This window comes from Carex rostrata, chromosome 29, assembly GCF_964058835.1.
Source record: "Carex rostrata chromosome 29, lpCarRost1.2, whole genome shotgun sequence".
Taxonomy (NCBI): Eukaryota; Viridiplantae; Streptophyta; class Magnoliopsida; order Poales; family Cyperaceae; genus Carex; species Carex rostrata.
Genome location: NC_135946.1, coordinates 3,464,249 through 3,484,901, shown reverse-complemented (window position 1 = coordinate 3,484,901; position 20,653 = coordinate 3,464,249). Strand labels below are relative to the sequence as shown.

General features: G+C 33.8%; 2 protein-coding genes across 2 annotated transcripts in view; both read right to left on the bottom strand.

Moving 5' to 3' along the window:
- Nucleotides 1-1,497: 1,497 nt before the first annotated feature.
- LOC144546200 (protein ROOT HAIR DEFECTIVE 3-like) lies at nt 1,498-11,584 on the bottom strand. Its single transcript, XM_078294723.1, has 16 exons — nt 11,333-11,584; nt 9,596-9,662; nt 9,319-9,418; nt 8,826-8,896; nt 8,541-8,604; nt 8,180-8,245; nt 8,037-8,081; nt 7,900-7,950; nt 7,417-7,485; nt 5,699-5,827; nt 5,518-5,586; nt 5,334-5,428; nt 4,720-4,798; nt 3,878-4,094; nt 3,490-3,587; nt 1,498-2,258 (listed from the first exon to the last, which is right to left on the bottom strand). The coding sequence occupies exons 1-16, from the start codon at nt 11,469-11,471 to the stop codon at nt 1,866-1,868; spliced, it is 1,752 nt and encodes a 583-aa protein (XP_078150849.1). The 5' UTR covers nt 11,472-11,584; the 3' UTR covers nt 1,498-1,865.
- Nucleotides 11,585-16,608: 5,024 nt separating this feature from the next.
- Nucleotides 16,609-20,653, bottom strand: part of LOC144546203 (protein ROOT HAIR DEFECTIVE 3-like) — a 36,354-nt gene continuing 32,309 nt past the window's right edge. The window contains exon 16 of the mRNA XM_078294729.1: nt 16,609-16,741. Within this exon, the coding sequence (XP_078150855.1) occupies nt 16,733-16,741 (9 nt within the window). The 3' untranslated portion in view covers nt 16,609-16,732. The remainder of the gene's footprint in view (nt 16,742-20,653) is intronic.

Below are 20,653 nucleotides of genomic sequence, written 5' to 3'. Positions count from 1 at the left end.
ATAGAACTTAATTAATCAACAAGAATTGTGAGTATTGCCGAGGATAAAAAATGCTTAACAGTGTTGGTATCCTCGCGGATACTCTTGTTGGTAATAGTAATACCAGCATGGACCCTAGCAGCGAGGGAGAGAGAGAGAGAGAAAGGAGACTTGCCTTGACTGAGGGAGATGATCAACTTAAACAATAGCAGTGGGAAAAGACGATCAATGGGACAGCTGTCGCGGAGGAGAGAGCAACAGTGGCAGTCTGTACCAGATTAAGTAGGAATGCTAGAACTAAGTTGGTTTTGGGTTTGGATTTGATGGGGTTGACCCAAGTGGATTTCGAATTAACCACTTGGTGTTCGCCCAGAGTGTGAGTGAATTGTTTGTGCAGGGAGAGAGAGAGGCAGTGGTCGAAGCTTCTCCGAAATGGAGGAGTGGCATTGTACAGAGGTGGATTTGGGAAAGAAGGGTATTGATTTGGAGGGGAAAAAAGGGGGCATGTGTTTTTAATTTTGATTTGAAGGGAGAAAAATGGGCACAGCAATGGGATTCAAATCAGCTGAAATTCAAATACATGAACAGTACCGCTGAAATTCCTGGAATTTCAAATCCAACCGTCCAACTTTTTCTGTGCACGTATCTCAGAATAGCTGATTTTTCTGTGCTCGCATCTCGAAACAGTTCAATGGTTGGATTCGGAATTCCAGAAATTTCAGAGTTACTGTTCATGCATCTGGGATTTCAGTTGATTTGAATCCACAGTAATGGCACCTGACTATTTGTTCATATATCGGTCGCTGACTTTTCATTATTTATTTTTTTTTTTGGAAAAAGACCTTCAGTGACTGGTGATGGCACGACCTCAGATATCAGTTAATGATTTCGAAAAATATCTATTCTTTTTTTATTTATATGAAGACGTATATTCCAAAATTCAAAATATTCTTCTCTAGGTATTAGTTTGACTTTAGAAAATTAAATTTATACATAATTTTGAGTCTATCTACCAGAAAATCGGTGTTATTTCAGCCATAGTGACACTGTCTGCAAAATCCATCAAATAGGCTTCCAAGAACAAATCCAACCCATTCAAACGAATCTACCATGTGAGTGATGTATTTACATGCAATATTTAAAAAAAAAAAATAATTATATTTTTTATGAAGTCTTGTGTTAAAAAAATTAAGGTTTTTAAGTTAAGTTCAATGCATCCATTTTTCATTATCTGGTGACCACTTGATTTCACATGAAATGAAATTCAAAAATTTATAAATTTAGCATGTACATTTATAGTAGAGATAATACTACCCTGAGAATTCTGTTAAGTCTTTTTCTTCCTATACATTTTGTACAATTGGGTCAGAGTATTCTTGTAATTGTAATTTCTTTCTGAACTGGAACTTTCATTCTAGGATTTTGTGGTATTTTGATGATTTGGATGATTTGGTGAATTTGTTAGAGTTTTTATGTTTAGGGGTTTCTACAGGGAGAACGAAGAAAAACAAATTAGAGACAATTTTGATGCAAACTAAATTTACTTAATCTCTCTATACAAAGAGTCTTAGCATATAGCAACAAATTAAACAAAATAAATACTAATGGATCCAAAAGCAATTTGAGTCATAACATAACAAATACATTAAGAAAACTTTGTAAAGAGAAATCTTCATAATTATGATTTCATATGACACTCAAATTAATAAATATGAACTTTTCCAACAAAAAGTTTCCAAGTTAATTCCTTGCAGAATTGCAGATGTCACTGCAATTTGATATAATTGTGAGAACAGTTCTCTACAACGTCCTTGTCTCAGTTCTTTCAGAAAATCGAAAGTAAATTCGTCAGCATGGAAAACATGTAGATAAATTTATCCAAACAATCAATCCCTGAACCCATAAGAATGAGGTTGGCCCGGTATAATTTGAAGCAAGATGGCAAACACCGCCAGTTGCCCAACAATCTGTTTCCCCAGATACGCAACTATCTGTTTCTCAAGAAGATTGAACATCTCTTTCCCCAGATGCCTAACATTCATCTTCTGATGTTCCTTCATATGTTGCACGCAAATATTTGTAGCCGGGATGATTATATTCAGTAACATGTATTCCAAAATAGTAGGAATCTTTGACCAGGTTGCTTGACTCCAAGCAGCAAGTTCAGGGCGAAATGATGCTAGTATAATTTTGGCTCCGCAGTTGAGCAGATATCCTGATGAGCCTAGTGCAATGCAAACTAATACTTTTCCAATGGAAACTATAATTTTGTGGAATTCCTGTTATGGGTGTATGAGGAGGAAGGGGATTAAATAGAAGATCAACAGTATAAACGTACAAATAAAACATAATATTGCATGGTGGCATTTATAGTTCAAATTGTGAGGAAATTGAGTTCAAAGAAAGCTACATAAGGTAATATAATTGGCAACCACTTCAGTCGAAATTTGGCATAGATGACTATTGGTTTTGAACTGACAAAGGAATTATTTAATTAATATTTTCAAACCACTCAAGAATCCATTGTCCGTTGAACCTCAAAGAATTGAGGAACGTCAGTCAAAGATATGAAAATGATCAAATATTAATTATCTTTTTTGAGTGCTTACTTGAAAACACTTGTAGAAATAAAAAACCAGTGAAAAGATATTAATTAAATTAATAGTATTAAATTAAAAACTTTATTCGTAGGAAACAAAGTATTTGTGGTTCTGCTGTTATGAACGAGCGGGTTAAGAGGCGGGGGGGGGGGGGGGGGGGGGGGGGGGTGTGAGGAGGGATTAGTATATTAAACAAGATCAACAATATAAATATAGAAATAAAACAAGATAATATTGCATGGTGGCATAGTTCAAATTTGGCGTGTAGGACTAATAATATATTGCTTTTAAACTGAAACCTTTACACTAAAATTTATATAGGTAAAGGAATTTTTTTTTATGAATATTTTCAAACCACTTAAGAATCCAATATTGTCCAGTGAACCTCAAAGAATCGAGGTACGTCAGTCAAAGATATGAAAATACTTAAATATGTGCAGTAAAAAGAAATTAATTAAGTTTATAGTGTTATATTATGAACTTAAATTGTAGGAAGGAAGATGGTCAAAATAGTAATTTATGTTGGGAATCCTAAAGTTTTTTTTTTTGGACCTAAATATTGAAATTCGGTAGTTATATAAAGAAATTTATTTTACTTATGATGAAACTACAATTAATTTGTCAAACTCGCAAAAATCCAGTCCATCATGAAAGGAACAAAAATGTATTTGGTATTTCATTTTAATTGGAAGTATATGAAGGACAAGATAATATCGAATTGATGTATGTGAATAGTGAGGATTAAGTTCGGGACATTTTGACAAAGTCTTTGTCAATCAAAATTTTTGAGATATCCACAAATCTTCTCAGCGTGAAAAGGATGAAAAAACGAACTACGTATTAAACTGGCCTTTTTGTACTCAACTAAAAAATATATATATATCTTAGTTCTATGAAATAGATTGTATACCTTAATTTCCATTATCTCTCGTTCTGCATAGTCCTTTAGAGTATCAACTACACTTGCTCTGCAGAATGAAACAGATAGATTGTATTCTTCACGGCAACCTGAAACAAAATGAATTTCATGGTTTGACCATTTGTAGAAGTAGCCAACAAATTTAGTCAAAGAGAGATGTATATGCACCAAGCAAACAGCTGCTTGGGGGCCACCACGGCATTCCATTGGAAATATATATATATCCGCGGAAATAAATCTGCTGTTATTTCCATATATCCGCACATTTGAAAGCAATTCGATAACCATTTTCACAGAAATATCTAATATTTTATTGAGAATCCTATGTAACCAAGTGTTACTCAAAATGTATTTTATGCATTACTACAAAATTAATTACCTCGGAATATTTGCTCGAACTCTCCCACATGAGCTTCAACAATACTGTCAACATCAATATTGCTTTCGAATGCTTCCAAGTTAAATGTGAACGTGAAAATACTTGAAACAATGGCTTTCTTCATTGCCCTCAAGTCGCTGGATATTAGTTTCTTCTTTTGTTCAACTTCCTTGCTTGTTTCAATCCACAAGATACTTGAGAATTTTTCTTCCAGTTTCTGAATGTTAATTGAAGAGAATATATATATATATAGGTCTTTATTTTGCAGAGGAAACAACTTTGACAGAAGTAACAAAATAAAACAGATTAAATACATGTGCAGCATTGCGGATTTGTATATACCTATTTGCTTACATGCATAGTCATATATTTCCATGTGCAGAGAGAAAGGAGAGAAAAGGGGCTATCAGTCGGTGCTAGCACATCGACTCACAACTGTCTTCAACTTGTTTCTATGGATATATACAGGTAGTAGCGCCACTATTGATGTGCACATATGACAAGTGAATGAAGAGAGGATAATATGGCTAGAGTGGCGAAGGGCTTCTACTGTGTTGCTTCATCAAACTAGTGGTAATATATGTCTATCTTTGATTAATTTTAGACATGAATCTTGATATGAGTAGAGATTAATTGATTGATTGAAATTAAATTGTAAGCATACACCCTACCAGAATTCACAACAATTTAAATGTTTGACAAGTGCTAATAATACCTTGAGAGTGTTTTTAGGCCTTAACTAAATTTGACTTGGAGCACAGAAAGTCAGAATAATTGAACAAAGAAGCATAAAACAAGCAAGCGCATGATATTAATAAAAATAATGTGTTTGTAGTTCTCACTTTAATTATTTCTTGCTGTAAGCTGTCTTTGAAGCAATCCCGAACCTTTGGAATAGATCCATCTGCACTTTCATCAAACCTAGGAGCATAGGAACATTTTATAAAATTTAGAACTTACCAAACTTCTGATCAACATATCATAGATTTGAACATTTTTGCTAGTATTCACTATTAAATGTTCGATCCTCACATTTCTAGTTCTTCTAGTGCTTTTGCACTAACATTTTATTTTATTTTCTTGTTGATAGTTCTTGTGATTCGATTTAAAGAACTTTGTTGGTGGCGGTGTACCTGGTGTTGCTATCATCCATATTGACTATCATGAGCTCTCTTTTTTGTAAACAGTAAAGTCTTATCTTTTATAGTCAAATGTTTCCTTACTGAATATATTATTCCATGAATTCCAAACATCACTTTTATTGTTATTACTATTATTCATGGCATTTGTATTATTGTAACTCTTGTAATGTTTCATTAGTACAATTATGTGTGGCTCCAATTTTGTTTTTCCCAATCCAAATAAAAAAAAAAAACAAAGTAACATAACATTTATCTACAAGTTATAGTTTTCCCAAATGAAGTTAAAGTAGATCTGTAGTCTGTATAAGTCTTACCGTTCGGATGTAGAAGTAAGAAACTCAGCCAGTATTTTCTGAAACGTCGACACTGAAGAGGTAGTCTCTTCCATATCCCTCAATTGAGAAAACCCCTGCAGTACAATTGAGATCAGAAATTCACAATAGGAACATTGGTTTAGTTATATTTGTTGACAAGTGTCATCACTACAGATAAATTTACCTCATTTGAATCAAGTGAACTCAGTTCCTGCTGCATTATTGTATTGCACCTGTGTGTGGACAGTGTTTCCTAAATTTTGCACAAATTGAACTTCCAATTAAATTGCGACAGAAAAAAGGGTAAACCGAGGAGGAAATCTTAGTTTAGAAGAGAAATCACACGGCAAGTTGTAGCTCATTACATTAAAAGAAGGAATGTCGAGAATTTTGTTGCTTCTGATTTTGGGCCAAATTGTTAGCACATTTTTAAGAAATGTGTCTCTAGACTGTGTTGGTGTGAGCGTAGTAAGCTTCTCCCGCAATTGATTTACCTGAACAAAAAAAGAAAAGGCAATTGATTGGTAACATAGATTCACATGATGAATTTTCTTGATCAAGCTTCTGGCAGGATCACTCAATGAATTTATATGGCCTGTACCATGTTGGCACCCCAAAAAGTTTTTGAACACTTAAAACCTAAAGTAAAGTGAGTATTTTCTTAAAGTAAAGAATTTGTGTTGGGAGATTGAGCAACTAGAAGCCAATGTGAAAACTGGCGAGCATAGAATGGCATGAGGCCAGAGTACATCGCCTTCATCACAGCCACTCAAGGATGGGTGACGCAACCAACCCTGCTAGAATTGGAGAATTTGTTGGCCAGTCAAGAATCTCTTTCCAAGTAGCTAGTAGGTTTAATAGTGAAGTGCAAAGAGGAGAAGGCACTACTATATAGTGGTCAATGTCTAGAGTTAAGCAGGGACCAATATCGATGTTTTTTGTGAATGATTCAAGAGGTGCGAGTTCTATGGAAGCTCCTAGATGTTGGGGTGGGGGGGCAAAGGAGCTAGTAGTGAATATCATAGTAGAAGTGTGGAGTTCTACAATTGCAGACGACGAGGGCACTATGCGAGAGAGTGTAAGTTCAAGAATAATGAAGGAAAATTCATGGTGACCATGAAGGAGAAGGCACCAACAGAGGTCCCAAGTGAAGAAGAGTGGAACGCAGTGGCAACTATTGCGATACATTTGATGTCTGGTGTAGAGGACATCGAAGATGTTGGTGAACCTATGGAGGAGGATATCTACTTCGAGCCATGGTTGTTCAAAGAACTAGTTTAAGAACCAGTTGAAGAATCGGTCGAAATGGAGACCAGAGTTGTGAGTTGTGAGGTCGCTAATGAGGAGAAGCCATAAAATGAGAACTAAGCTAGAGGTCATCACCAAGGAGGGGAATGATGACGAGATGATATAGAGTGTCAGTACTATGGAGAAGACTGCATGATGAGAGTTTGTGCAAGGAGTTGTAGCTTGTTAGGTGTTCCATTGAGTCAAGAAAACTTGACGACGAATTGTGCAAAGGCAACATGAGAAGAATATTCTAATATTCTCTTCTAGAGATGACTATTTTGGAAGATCAACCGTAGACATCTGAGCAACATCAAGCTCAGAAAACTACAAGAGGCAGTAAGAAGCATGATGACCCAGATATACGTAGAGTACCGAAGATCAATACTACACCAAGTTGGTGCTGAGGAGGAGTGTTGAAAGTTGGAACACCAAGTTAGTCTAAAATGCTCTAGGTTATTCTAGAGTATAGTAGAGTACACTAGAATGTTCTTGAATTCTCTAGAATGTTCTACAGTATAGTAGTATGTATAGGTGTATGAATATTCTAGATATATCTTAAATATACTAGGTTTATATATATTCAAGAATATGCTAGCTTGGGTAGGAGATGCATGCATATTCTAGAAGTATCTTATAATGGGTATAAATAGGACCTAAGGGCTTTGGTTGTAGTTGATATTGAAAGAAAATATAAATCAAATCCTTATACTCTCCTTTCAAATAAAAGGTTTACATAATCCTCTCATGATTCCACAATCGAGTAATTAATTTCCCACTGCATATTGTACTGTACCTTGCTTTGAAACTCATTCTGAATAGCTTGTCCGCTGTCCGTTGCATTTGGAAACCTTACAACAGATACCTGCAATAAATCAATCGAAAGTCAGTTTGTTAACAAGATTGATGCATATCTTTTGTAAACAACTTAATCAATCATTTGTAAACAACTTATTCCACTAAATTATAAATAGAGTCCATCTCAAATTGCATATCTTTACTATTCACTACATTGTTATTTGTTACCTACCAATACCTATCTTAAGTAAAAAAATATTAATTGTTTAATACACATGTAGATTTTATATAAAATGGTTAAATGTTTAGTGGTAATCAAAATGTATTTTTATTTAACATATGCATAAGTGTAGTTAATAAACAAAAGGGTAGATGGTTGAGAGGTACACAGGTGGGCGTTGAAGCTCATGTTTTCCTTAGAAATACAGCTCAACTTTGATTTACAGATGCACAGAAAATTTTATCAATTGTAATATCGCACCTCAATATAGTCTTCGAGTCTTCCGTTTGAAGCTGGACCGGAATTCCAACACTATTACAGGAAGTAATTCACAATATATGAAAACCTATGTAAAATCTGATGGAAAAAATAGGCTTGTGTGAAACTCTTGATGATACCTCTTTTATGATCTTCTCCGCTCTCTCTTTATCTTTCTCGTTTGTCTGTGACATGGACAAAAAATATTTAGTTGGGTTAAAAATAGTTGACGCTTACGATCAGTGTATTTTTCCTAGTAGAAATGACTTGAAAAAAAAATTACTAGATTTCTGCAGTCGCGAAGGGTCATCTCTACCCTAGTTTTACGCTGTGAAAGTGATATTCTCTCCTGAAATATAATGTACAAAATTAGAAAACCACAGAAGTAAAAAATCAATGTTGCAAATAATACAAAACTCATCAGTTTCAGTACAAGCTACAGACAAATGGATTGATCATTTTCTTCCATGTCAAATAGGCTCTGAATCAAGGACTCTTTCGTTTAGTTTTTCTATGTTGGTGGGTTCATGAGATTAGTTAGTTCTCATAACTGTAATATCATAGTAGATACTAAAAGACCACAATTTTCTACTTTGTGCCAGTGATGATAAGAAATGTAATTTTTATATCATCCGACGGATTACCCCGAATATCGTCTGAAGTAGAGGCAAACTACCACCCTCATATTGGCCAAGCCCCCTAGCTTCCCTGCATTAATATATATGCAAAAATTGGTTATAAGACAATGCTATACTAGTGACCAACCAGGCTATGAATCACACTATATAAAAGGAGGAGTTCAAATCAACTGCTCCAAAATCTTTAAAGGCTGATGAGTGAAGATTGCATGGCAATAAACTAATGGGGACCCACTGCTATTAAATTCTATGGTATCGGATTGCGACTCTAAAAGAAAATTTTCAACTTACATGTTCAGCAATAAAACATCTGATATAGTCAAAGCAAATAAAGCAGCTCGGTTAGCGAATGATGTTCCATTCTATAAATGGAAGTTCTATTAGCAGTTACTTAAAAGAATTTAAGTCAAGAGTGACTAATAATTTCACCTGTTATGCAATTGTGAAACCTTAACTAGCTTCTTGCTATTATACTGTTGTTGTTTCAATTATTTCTTTTTGAAAGTTTTTTACCTTTCTTAAAATTTAAACCGTTCTAACATTTCATATATCCGACTTAATTTGTGTAAGATCATACTTATATTTAGTTGTTAGGTAACTGTTTATTTAAGTGACATTTTGTTAAATTGTAAATCTTATATGTAAATGTAAAATAATGTAGCTCTATACTTCTACCGTGGATTTGTTTGTGTACAGGTATATATTGGAGACACAGAATAAAAAGCCTGAAAAACAATAATATTAGTTACGGAATGAAGTTTAGAAAAGTAATTAACAGGAGCACCTGTGCATTGGTGCTTGAATCGGAACCTTCTATATCAATTACAACGATGGAAGGATTGGTTGGGCACTGTGCTATCGAGATACCCGTTGTAGTTTGTCCACTAATTTCAAAAGGTTAAAAATAGAAAAAATAAAAAAAGCTGAATCAAATTGTTGCATTAGACAAAACTGCCATATGTTCCATCAGAAAATGGTACCTTCTGTGTAATTTTATTTTTTACTCTTACTTGAAAAGAAAAAGAAAAAGAAAAAGAAAAGGCATAGAATCAGAGAAGTACTGGTTTTGTTGGGGATCCAATACATTGAAGTCTGTCCCAAAGAGGCTGTTAAGCAAGTAACTTTTCCCTGTTTCAACAAAAAGGAGTATTCATGCCCATATATCAGCTCCACCTTGATGAGTTAATCTTGTTGTTAGAGGATCGTGTCCAGTGGTTGATTTGTCTAATTTTAGCAAAGTTGTTTTTATTTGAGTCCGTAATTAGAGGCTGTCAGTTTTAGTCCAGTGTGTGGCTAAAAATAGGGTAGCAGTTATTTAAGTAAAGTTTATGTGATTAGTTTTATTTTTACAACGTGGGCTGTAATGTTAGTGTGCAGTTATGATTTTGTATTTGCTTCTATTAATGAGAAAACCCAGAAAATGATGCGTAAGTTTAAGCATCACAAAAAAAAATCTCCTCTGTTCTAAGTTCTGTATTTTTCCCTTCTCTGTGATTGAGTTACTGGCCGTAAGAAAAATAACCAACACACCTTAATTAGTTCTCTCGACTCAAATACAAAACATTTCTTTCTTCTTATTCTTTTTTAAGAAAGAGCCCGTGATCTTCCACTTGTACAGAATATGCAACCAGTGTCCGTTTTATAGTGTCACTAGTGTGGGACTTTGCACCGATACTGATAGAACTGACACTAGTAATGTTGAACATCAGTGTTGAAAATCACAATTACATTGATAGATGAAATCACAGTAAGGATATACCTTTTTTATTGAAACATTACATTCCCAAAAACTAGAACTTAGAAAACTGTCAAAAATACATAGGAATTAAAGAATAAACATTACATTCCTCGGACTGTTAAAGAATAAACTCAAACACAATCAGATTTTCAGTCGATTTTAAATGCGAATTTGTAAGGGAAAACGTTCGTCCATCTGGGTGTATGACCTAATGGAATTAAAGATCTTTAAGTCTAGTTTTTAATGTTGAAGGTTTTAAGTCATTTGCAGTTCCCCATAACAATTTATGGCAATTTTAGTAAATAAGGATCAGAATTAAGAGCTACTGATTAGAATTCTGTTTTGCATCTATTCTTGTAAGAATTTTTCATGGATGTAAGAGAAGAAAATATGTTTATAAATAAAAAGAAAGAATATTGTGCTATTGTTTCTTTTCCTTAAAAGCATGCTGTTTTTATCACGGAAATGACTCAAAAAAAAATTATATCTATTCTAAAATAAATTAAATCGTTTTGCACTTATTATTTTATAAAATATTCTTATAGAAGGCAAAATTTTGATATTATTATATATTTTTCAAAACTGTATAAACCTATATTATAAAAAAACGATTAATTTCATAAAAATTCATATAGAGAAATATAAATATATATATTCTCTTTTAAAGAGAAGAAAGAAAATCAGAAAAGATACCAATTATAATAAATAAGAAAATCAAATAAAATCAAATGAATAAAAGTGTTAATCCTAGACAAAATCTCACTGATCTCTCTCTCTCTTCTGTACAAGAAAGGTACAAAGGACTAAAACAGGCAGGTTCGAAATCACCGGAAAACTGAGACCTTTCCCAAAAATATATTTGCCTCTGTACTACTCAAATGATAGAGATCAATCTCCAACGAAATTATTTGATAATTCTTTTCTGATATAATTAGTTCATTTTCTCAAGACAGATGAAGGGAAATATATCATATCCAAGAAAATGGCTGTGATAATAAACAAAAGTAATATATATATTGTTATGATAAAGGGTACAGGGAAAAAACATATATATATATACCTGTATTCTGGCGTCCAATGATGGAAACCACAGTAAGATTTTCATCAGCGGGAAGTCTGTCTATGAAATTCATTACCATGTTTTCGAGAAGAACTTCATCAGAGCCAATCATTTGGATGTTCATGGATGCTTCTGTCATTTTACTATATATTTGTGTATATAGCAACTCTTCAAAAACTAAGCGAGATCTGTTTTAAGTCTCAAGGGTATATATATATACATGACTACCAGAGGAGGTCGCTAAGTCAAGTCGTCATTGTTAATAAGTTTATTATAATAATATTTTTTTTAATTTTATGGAAAAGTTTATTAGTTTTCCAATCATGTGGACTAAGTCAACAATTTTAACATTCAATTATCATGACCCTTTTGTTGATGCTTATGATAGTTAATTTTGAACAAATTTATCCGGACGGTATTACCACAAGAGATTTTTCGACGTCTTTAGTCTAGAGCTGGCAAACTAATTAACTCAGTAGCTCGTGCATCGATCGGGATCTGCTCGTGACTTGTTTGGTAACAGCTCGATCATTACTTTCTCGAGCTGTTGACGAGCTAACTCATTAATGGCTCGGTCTAGATTAAACGAGTTTGAGCTGCGCTTAGCTCGTTCGACAGATAGATTTTACCTTTTGATCTGATCTGTTGAATGAACGGTTAGGGTTTATGAATTGTTGTTTTTAGTCAATATTTATTCATTTTTGTTATTCCACTAATTGCTATGTTTTATGAGCTTGTTTCATTCTATTAACTGGAAATGAACATCTAGTGCTTTGTTTGATGGGTTTGATTACTATTTTTTTAATTTGTAAGATAGTATCCCAAATAAAGCTCAGCAAGCTAAACGAGCCAACTCGGTCCAGCTCGCCCCTTAATCTCAATTATAAGCTCCGTCCATCTCGGTCTAATTATGAGCTAAGATTCTAGCTCGGTCTCTTAATTTCAGCTCACTCATCTTACTCAACTGTTGTGGCAAGCCAATCATGACTTGGACCCAGCTCGTGATGAGCCAACTCGATCGTTTGAACCCCTACTCTTTACATCTCTTAAAACTCTCTCTAAATCGAGAGTGGGGTGTTATGGACAAATTTTTTTTATGGAATTCGTAATTTTCAAAATTGATTTCATGAAAAATATAGGAAGCGGCTAATTGACCCCCAAAATTCAATTTCCATAATAATTTCTTTGACTGGGACCACTTCTAGAAAGTCGCTAGCGACTTTATAAAGCTAGAGACTTTGGCACTTCTGTCTGTAAACTTTGCTGCGCAAGTCTGTAAAGTGGTTATTAATTATAAGTTTGTAAACCTATCAAGTAATAATCTAAATTTTGAATTATTTAAGATGTGATCTCGGAACCACTGAGACCACTTCTCAAATATGCATTGTAACTTCGGCACTAAGTTTGTAAATCTTGAAGCCTTTGAAAATGTTTGAAAGCATTAGAGAGAACTACACATGTCCAGTTAGTGCGGCTCTAGTTGTAAATCTTGGTGCTGTGTACGAGAATATGGAAAAGTATGGGAGAGAGGACAATAATAAGTGAAAGAATCTGGAAAAGGAGAGTCATCAGTGGCAAAAGCATAACTATCACTTTACAGCACATGCAGCGGATAACTATTACTTAAAAATATGGGCCTTAATGTTCTATGTACTAAAGGTTCTTTTAAATTACTTTATAGTACCGTTTTTATTGTGGCTGTTTCTTTTTAAGTAAAATATACAGCAATAACAAAATAAGTTTCCTTATTATGAGACATAAGCACTTTTATACATTTATTATAACATTAATTCTAATTGCGATATGATTCTTGATGATCCGCAAAAGGTGATTGATAATAGTGTTCCTATTTTATTTTTTTTGAAGAATATAAAATATAGATAGTGAATTCTAACAATAATTTGTACAGAGAACTAGCTTTTGGTCTAATGGTGTAAAGGCACATGGTCTCTATGTGAGAGGTTATGGGTTTAAAATGCGGATGGGAGAAGTCCTTTGTTATAATAACAAGGGTATTAATTAGTTGAGTGGTTTGACCTCCTACCTTTACTTAAAACAATAATTGGTACACAAGCACAATAATTGGTACACAATAACTTATTGTATGTTGCATTGTAAGTACAGATTTGTGTGTGGTAAAGGCCATGAAAGAAAATTAGCTCTTTGTAGTAAATTGAAAACGGGTCGGGTCGGGTAGGGTCGGTTCAGACTCGGCCGGACCACGGTTCCCACGGTCATGGGGTCCGGCGGGTCTAAGGGTTAGCACGGGTCGGGTCCGGCGCATCTAATTTGGAGGACTTGGTCCAAACCTGTGCTAATCCAATAGTTCAAAATTCACATAGGTCGGTCCGGGACGGGTCCGGGTCCTGGTCCAAATCTAGTCCGGATCATTTTTAAAAAAAAAAAAATAGTGGATTGTTCATGGACGAAACAAAACTGTTTTTGGCCGAAACAGATATGTTTTTTTTTAGTTCGGTCCGGGTCTAGGCGGGTCTTGGGTTTGTCCGGTCCAGATCTAGGCGGGTCTAAGCGGGTCTCGGGTTAGTGTGGGACGGATTTGGGTGAGTCTAGTGGAAAAATCCAGCTCAAACCCTTGCTAGACCCGTCCCTTGGGTTAGTCCAGTTTGATCCGGAGGTCTAGCAAGAATCAAATCAGTCCGAATCCGGTCAACGGTTTGGGTCTGGACTCCCAGGTTTTTTCAACACACTAGCTCTTTGTATCAATTATTGTCTAGTAGCATTATTTGTTATTTTTGAAAGGAGTTATGCAATGTAGGCTGTGTTAAAATTCTAGCCATACCCCTATTAAAGTGAGAATTTAAAAATGATAACAGTTGGTCCAACAAATCCCAAAATATATTGGGCCGATATAATAGGTTTTAGTTGGGCTGCCTGACGAATTGGTTGGGCCCAACTGTGGGCCTTAATTAGATGGGTTTCGGTCCTATAAAGATGAAGAAGCAGGGTCATTGGACAAAGGGGTCCACCAACAGATAGGCTTTCTTTGTTTTTTTTTCCTACGCAACTTGTTATATTTTGTTTAGAATTATTTTTCCTTTGTTGTTTTTCTTATCTTCTTCTTCATCGTTGTTTTTTTTTTTTTTTTTCTTCTTGGTTTTTGGCTTCGAGGTGATAAAATGTAACAAAAAATAAGGGACATAAAACTTTATCTATATGCTCCGTTGTCTACAAATTAAGATTGATCTCTCCCAGGTTTACAAATTTAGCATGAGCATGTCAGTAACATGAAACTAATATTAATCAAAGTAATATATAAAAAAATGTATTACAAAGCATGTCTGTAGCATGAGCATGTCGCTGATAATAACGGCGCCGGTCGCAGATGAGTATAGATCATGCAATATATACAAAAAGAAAATAGCATATACAAAAAAGATAGTTTTTTTCTTCTAAAATTTAATTCATTTCAATAAAAATATAATGTTTCATATATACAAAGCACATACAAAAAACCACTAAAACAACACAACTCATAAATCTTGCTCATTACCAATAATAACAGTATTTAGTATTTACAACACAAAGGTACTTGATTTTTTTTTACGAAGTTGCAAACTTCATTAGTAACTATGAAAAAAAAAATAGAATAAACAACCATATATATAAGTGGCGCATGAGTGTGTTTTTCCTATGTACTCTCAAACTGTAAACATATAAAAAAAATAAAATTAACTAATATGTATAGATACTACTACAAAAAAAATACTTCTCTATCGGTTGAAATCTATATATAATCGTAATTTGTTTTCGAACTGATGGCTATCGCCCCGATAGCGAAAGTGTTCACCTTTGTCATCCGCTCGGATCCGATGGCGTTTCTTAAATAACGGATAGCGTTTCTTAAATAACGGTGTTACAAACTGGCGTCGTTGCACATTCAATGGCATCATTTTTTTTAAGCGATAGCAAACGTTCTTAACAAAGCAACTTTTGAATCTGTTTGCCGATCTAGGCCTGTGAAATAGTTTTTGTATTTACTTTCGCTTTTAGTCTCAGTTTTCTGATTGGAGGAATGCGTCAGATGAAAAATATAAGATAAAAGAAACACTAAATAAATTTCAAATTGAAATTAGTTTTATTGGTTTTTTCAAAGAGGAGGGTTCAAATGCTTTCATTATGCCTCCATTTTTTAAAATTTTAATAATTCAAAATTTAAAACTTAAAAGTTAAAATAAAATCGCTAGATATGATCTACATTATTTTATCTATGCACATGTAAAAAATTATGGCATTTCAATTTTATTTTGGTTGTCATCAAGTGCTTGTAAAAACGTACTAATGTGGATAATTTCTAAACGTTGATTTTTCAACTTATTGATTCACATGAAAACAAAATTGAAATGTGATAATTTTTTATGAGCACATAGAAAAAATAACATAGATCACATCTAACGGTTTTATTTTGATTTTTAAATTTTAAATTTTAAGTTATTAAAGTTTTAAAAAAAATAAAAGCATGATGGAGGCACAAAAAATTGAGGCATTTGAACCTTCCTCTTTTTCAAAAAATAAAATTAAAGGAGTGATTCCCTTATTTGTTCTTTTTTATTAAAGAAAAACTTAAATCATTTATGTTATTGTTTTTTAATCTTAACTATATTTTGTATAAAAAATAATAAGAAACATAGATTGTTTAATAAATTTGAGAATATCTTTTTATCTGTTATTCTTCAAAATAGTTCATAATCATTATGTTTTTTCATATTTTTTATGTATTATATAGTATGTTATCGATCCAATATTGTAGATAATTTTCTTTTATAATTACAGGCCTGAATATTCACAGTATGTTTGCACGTAAAAGGAGCTGGCATATTTTAAAGTATTTAATGGAGACTATATGATAATTATTATGGTTCCTTTATTAATTAAAATTAGGGCTGGCAACAAGCTGTGCTAAGTTAGGGGTAACTCGTGGTTCGCTCGTTTTAAAGCAAGCAAGCCACATTCGAGCTCACATAGAGTTCGAACTAAAAAAAGTTGCTCGTGGCTCGTTCATTTTTGGACCAAGTCAAAAATGAGCAAGCTTTTTTCCGAGCAAGCGATGAGTCACGTGCCTTTTACCCTTTCAGATGGCAACAAGCCGATCTAGACCTAACTCGTGACTCGATCAGAAATGATGGCAACAAGCCTTTTGCATCTAGATCGGCTTGTTGCCTCCAAGCAGATGGTAACAAGCAAAATTGTTCGCTCCGCAGCAAGTGCGGGGCGATATTAACAACAAGCCATTGCAGATCTCAACAAGCAATATTGACTCCAAGCAGCAAGTGCGGGGCGAAATGATGCTAGTATAATGTTCTCTCCGCAGCTGAGCAGATATCCTGATGAGCCTAGTCCAATGCAAATTAATACACCTTTTCCAATGGAAACTATAATTTTTTAGAATTCCTGTTATGGGTGTATGATCGACAGGATAAACGTACAAATAAACATAATTTTGCGTTCAAAGAAATTTATAGTTGAAGTTGTGAGGAAATTTAGTTCAAAGAAAGCTACATAAGGTAATATAATCAGCAACCACTTCAGTCGAAATTTGGCGTGTATGACTATTGGTTTTGAACTGACAATGGAATTATTTATATAGGCAGAGGAATTATTTTGATTAATATTTTCAAACCACTCAAGAATCCATTGTCCAGTAAACCTCAAAGAATTGAGGTACGTCAGTCAAACATTTGAAAATGATTAAATATGTGAATATATTCTGAAATCATATCATAAATTATCTGTTTTGAGTGCATACTTGAAAACACTTGTAGAAATCAAAAACCAGTGGGTGGTGAAAAGATATTAATTAAGTTAATAGTATTAAATTAAAAACTTAATTGGTAGGAAGAAGGAAGTCAGGTCAAAAGTGCAATTTATGAAGGTAATCCTGAAGTTTTTTTTGGAACTAAAAATTGAAATTTGGTAATCTATGTGTTGCTCAGAAAAGAAAGGGACTGTAATGGTCAGTTAATATTTTGTTAGAATGTTTAGAAGTTATCTTAGATCTATATATACATGAGAGAGTTATTTTGTATTTGATATAGAGAAAATCATTGCTTGAATAATGAAATTGCAAAACTTGGTGGTAAACTTGTGATGTGAATTATGCAATACAAGTAATAAATCCTAAATTGCACTCAATTTGGTTGCAAGTGTACAACCTTATCGAGGAGTACTTAGGGATCGTCTCCACAGGGACAAGTCGGAATTTCAAGTCTAACCTAATCAATTTAATTTAGTAAAAAAAAATAAAAGGAATTTGTTTGTTTTTAGGATGGTTTGGTTGTGATTAAATTGAATTAAACTAAAGTCTTAAAGCAAAATCTAAGTTTTTAACAAGTATGAGAAATTAGGGTTTCTTAGGGTTCCTATCCACTAGTGTTAAGATTAATTGGTTTATTAAATTTGTTCTTTTAGTTATGAAGGCACAGTTGGGTGTTGTAGGTACAAAGGGATATCTCTATATTAATACCATCTTTAAATTAGAATAAACGTCACCTCTCGGTACTTGGCTACCCTAATCTAAAGTCATTAAGTTCTTACTGTCCCAATAAATCTAGAAAACTATCTTTCACCTCTCGGTACTTGGCACAATTCTCTAAACTATTAGGTACAGCCCGTATAAGACAAGCGTCACCTCTCGGTACTTAGCCTATCAAATACCCTATTCCTTATGGTCTGGACCTAATATTCAATTTCTCAATTGCAAATACCAAATCCTAGGGTTTCATGTGATTTCGATTAAGTCCTCACAATCAATTAAAATAAAGAATAGATCATAATAAAGAACAAGAATATATAAAATAAAACCAACTAAATCATAACAAAAGTTTCAAGTACAACCCTAATCTACCCTAGAAAAGCCCTTAGCCAGTCATGGCTAAGGCACAAATGAAATCAAAAGAATAAAAGAGTTCCAAAAGAAAGAAAACAATAAAACCGGTTGATCGATTTTGCTCTATCCTTCCTTCTTCTCTCTTCCTTGCTTTTCCTTGTTTTTCCTTGTTAAAACCCCCGAAATTCTGTCTAAAAAACGTCCCCCAATCTGTTCTACAGGTTCCTATTTATAGCCCCCTCTAAAATCTAGAAATAACCAACCAAAAATAGCAAATTCGGACTCTGAACCGACCTAATTGCGGGCCGCAATATATTCATTGCGGGCTGCAATGTACTGTAGCAGTTAACAGACTGTGCAGAAAAATTCTGAAGAGGTCCTTGCGGGCCGCAATAAAAGTCCTTGCGGGTCGCAATACATTCCTTTTATATTCTCAGGTTGTAGATCTTCTCGTTAGCTTTCCAAAAAGTGGTCACAAGCCTAAATCGGAGTTACGAGTCAAAAGTTATGGCCGTTTTAAGTTCAGACTCTATTTTTTGCTGACTGCTACAGTGCGTTGCGGGCCGCAATAACTGTGCTGTAATGAAGAGGCTCTGACTTGTTTGGTTGCGGGCCGCAATAACTCCATTTCGGGCCATAATAAATGTTGGCAGAAGCTCATTTCTTCGTGCTAACTCACCCGTTTTACTTCGTTAAGGTCCAAACACTTGATTACCTGTAAAACAAACATAACTAGGGCAGTAACTTGAACTTTTGGACATTTCTAACCTAATTAAACCTAATTTAAACTAATTTAACCAAAACTTGGCTTAATGTACATACCTAACCCTAGGTTTAAATAGATACAATTTTGGCTTATCAAATTCCCCCAAGCTTGAACATTGCTTGCCCTCAAGCAACATCTAAACTTGGAACTCTAATTTAACCCTATATCAAGTATGTTTTTCAATCGAAAAATTTGTATGATCTTGCCAAAATTTAAAAATCTCAACGTAAATTTTGTACAAATTTAAAGTGCAACCCTTGGCTTATCATGCTTCACCCCACAATTCAATTACTCTAACTTTTATTTCCCTAAAGGTTTAGAATTTGTAAACTTCGGATATCCAAATTTGTTACAAAAAATGCATTCTTATTTGCGGAAATTCTTTTAAAAATCCCCCAAGCTTGAATCAAACTTAGGTTAGAAAGTCGCGGACTTCGTGTGTTGATATATGCAAAATTTTATTTTTCTTTTGTTGACACTATAAATCTTTATCCTTAGAACAAAACCGGCTAGTTATAGGTAGCTAATCCATACCCAACCGTTTTAATTCAAAAGTGCATTTGCATGCTCTTGGTTCAACCCTTCCATGACACGAACCTATATGGTTAGTGCAAACCCGGTCACTTTATCGGGCAAACTAGCGGAGCAAAGTGTCTATGACTCATTGCTATAAGTACGTCATGTCGCCGTAACATAAGCAAATGAAGTTTTTCTTTTCTAAAAATTTTCAACTTAACTATTTTTCAATATTTTTTTGCAAAAATATCATGAATACACACATCCTTAGGCATTAATTCATACCTATGGATATCCCGATCTTTCTAAATTTATTTTTTCCAAACAAGTTGCATTTTCAAAAAAATAAATTTAAATCCCTAAATTTCCAATTTCTTAAACCTTTATTTCCACAAAGTTTTTCGCCAAATTATGTGGTTATTTCAAATTATTCCAAGGGTATTCCTAAAAACTTGTTAAAATTTCAAGGGTTTTATTTTTGCCAATTTTTGACACAAAAAAAAAATAAAAAAAATAAAAAATAAAAAAAATTTAAACATGATTTTATACTTTATGCATTTTCAAACAATTAAGTCCAATTATGCAAGACTTTATTTTTCATAACCTCGTAAAACATCTTGACAAATTCGCAATTTCAAGCAATTAAGTTTAAAATCACAAATCCTATTCATGGTCAAGTAAAAAACAGGGTTATAAATCCTAAAATTTGGTGAAAAAAAACTGCAAAAATAAACATGCATGCAAGATACAGTTTCTTCTCAACTTGTCTCTCTTAATTCTGATAAGGGTGAAATAAGTCGTTATTTTTCTTATCACTTTGCCTAAATTATTACCATTTATCGAGTTGCAATTGCCTATTTTTTAGAGAATCAGATTACTTTTTTTTATTTCACTTGATTTCAGAGAATTGCAGATTTTCAATAATATTGGTACTAAAAGAGCCATTAACGATGCAATTCTGACATTCAGCCTCAGCCGCACGGATTCCTTCATCCGTAAGTGACCCATAAGTGCTACCACAGATAGTTATGCCATCCGTGCAGTGTACATCCAAACCGCATGCGACTCAAGCATCCGCACGCATAAACTACCAGAACAGCAGTTACAGATCTAACTTTTCAATCAAGGCCTATATAAGCATATGGACGCAAGGGAAAAATCTCTCTCTCAAATCTCTAAACATCTTAAGACACAT

Bases quoted from the DNA above. Each gene is read 5' to 3' on its own strand.
- LOC144546200 (XM_078294723.1), bottom strand. From the start codon at position 11,471: ATGACAGAAGCATCCATGAACATCCAAATGATTGGCTCTGATGAAGTT. The intron at 9,663-11,332 runs GTATATATATAT...TTGTTGAAACAG, and splicing joins CATTGGACGCCAGAATACAG to GGAAAAGTTACTTGCTTAAC. The intron at 8,897-9,318 runs GTGCTCCTGTTA...TTCCATTTATAG, and splicing joins ATTCAAGCACCAATGCACAG to AATGGAACATCATTCGCTAA.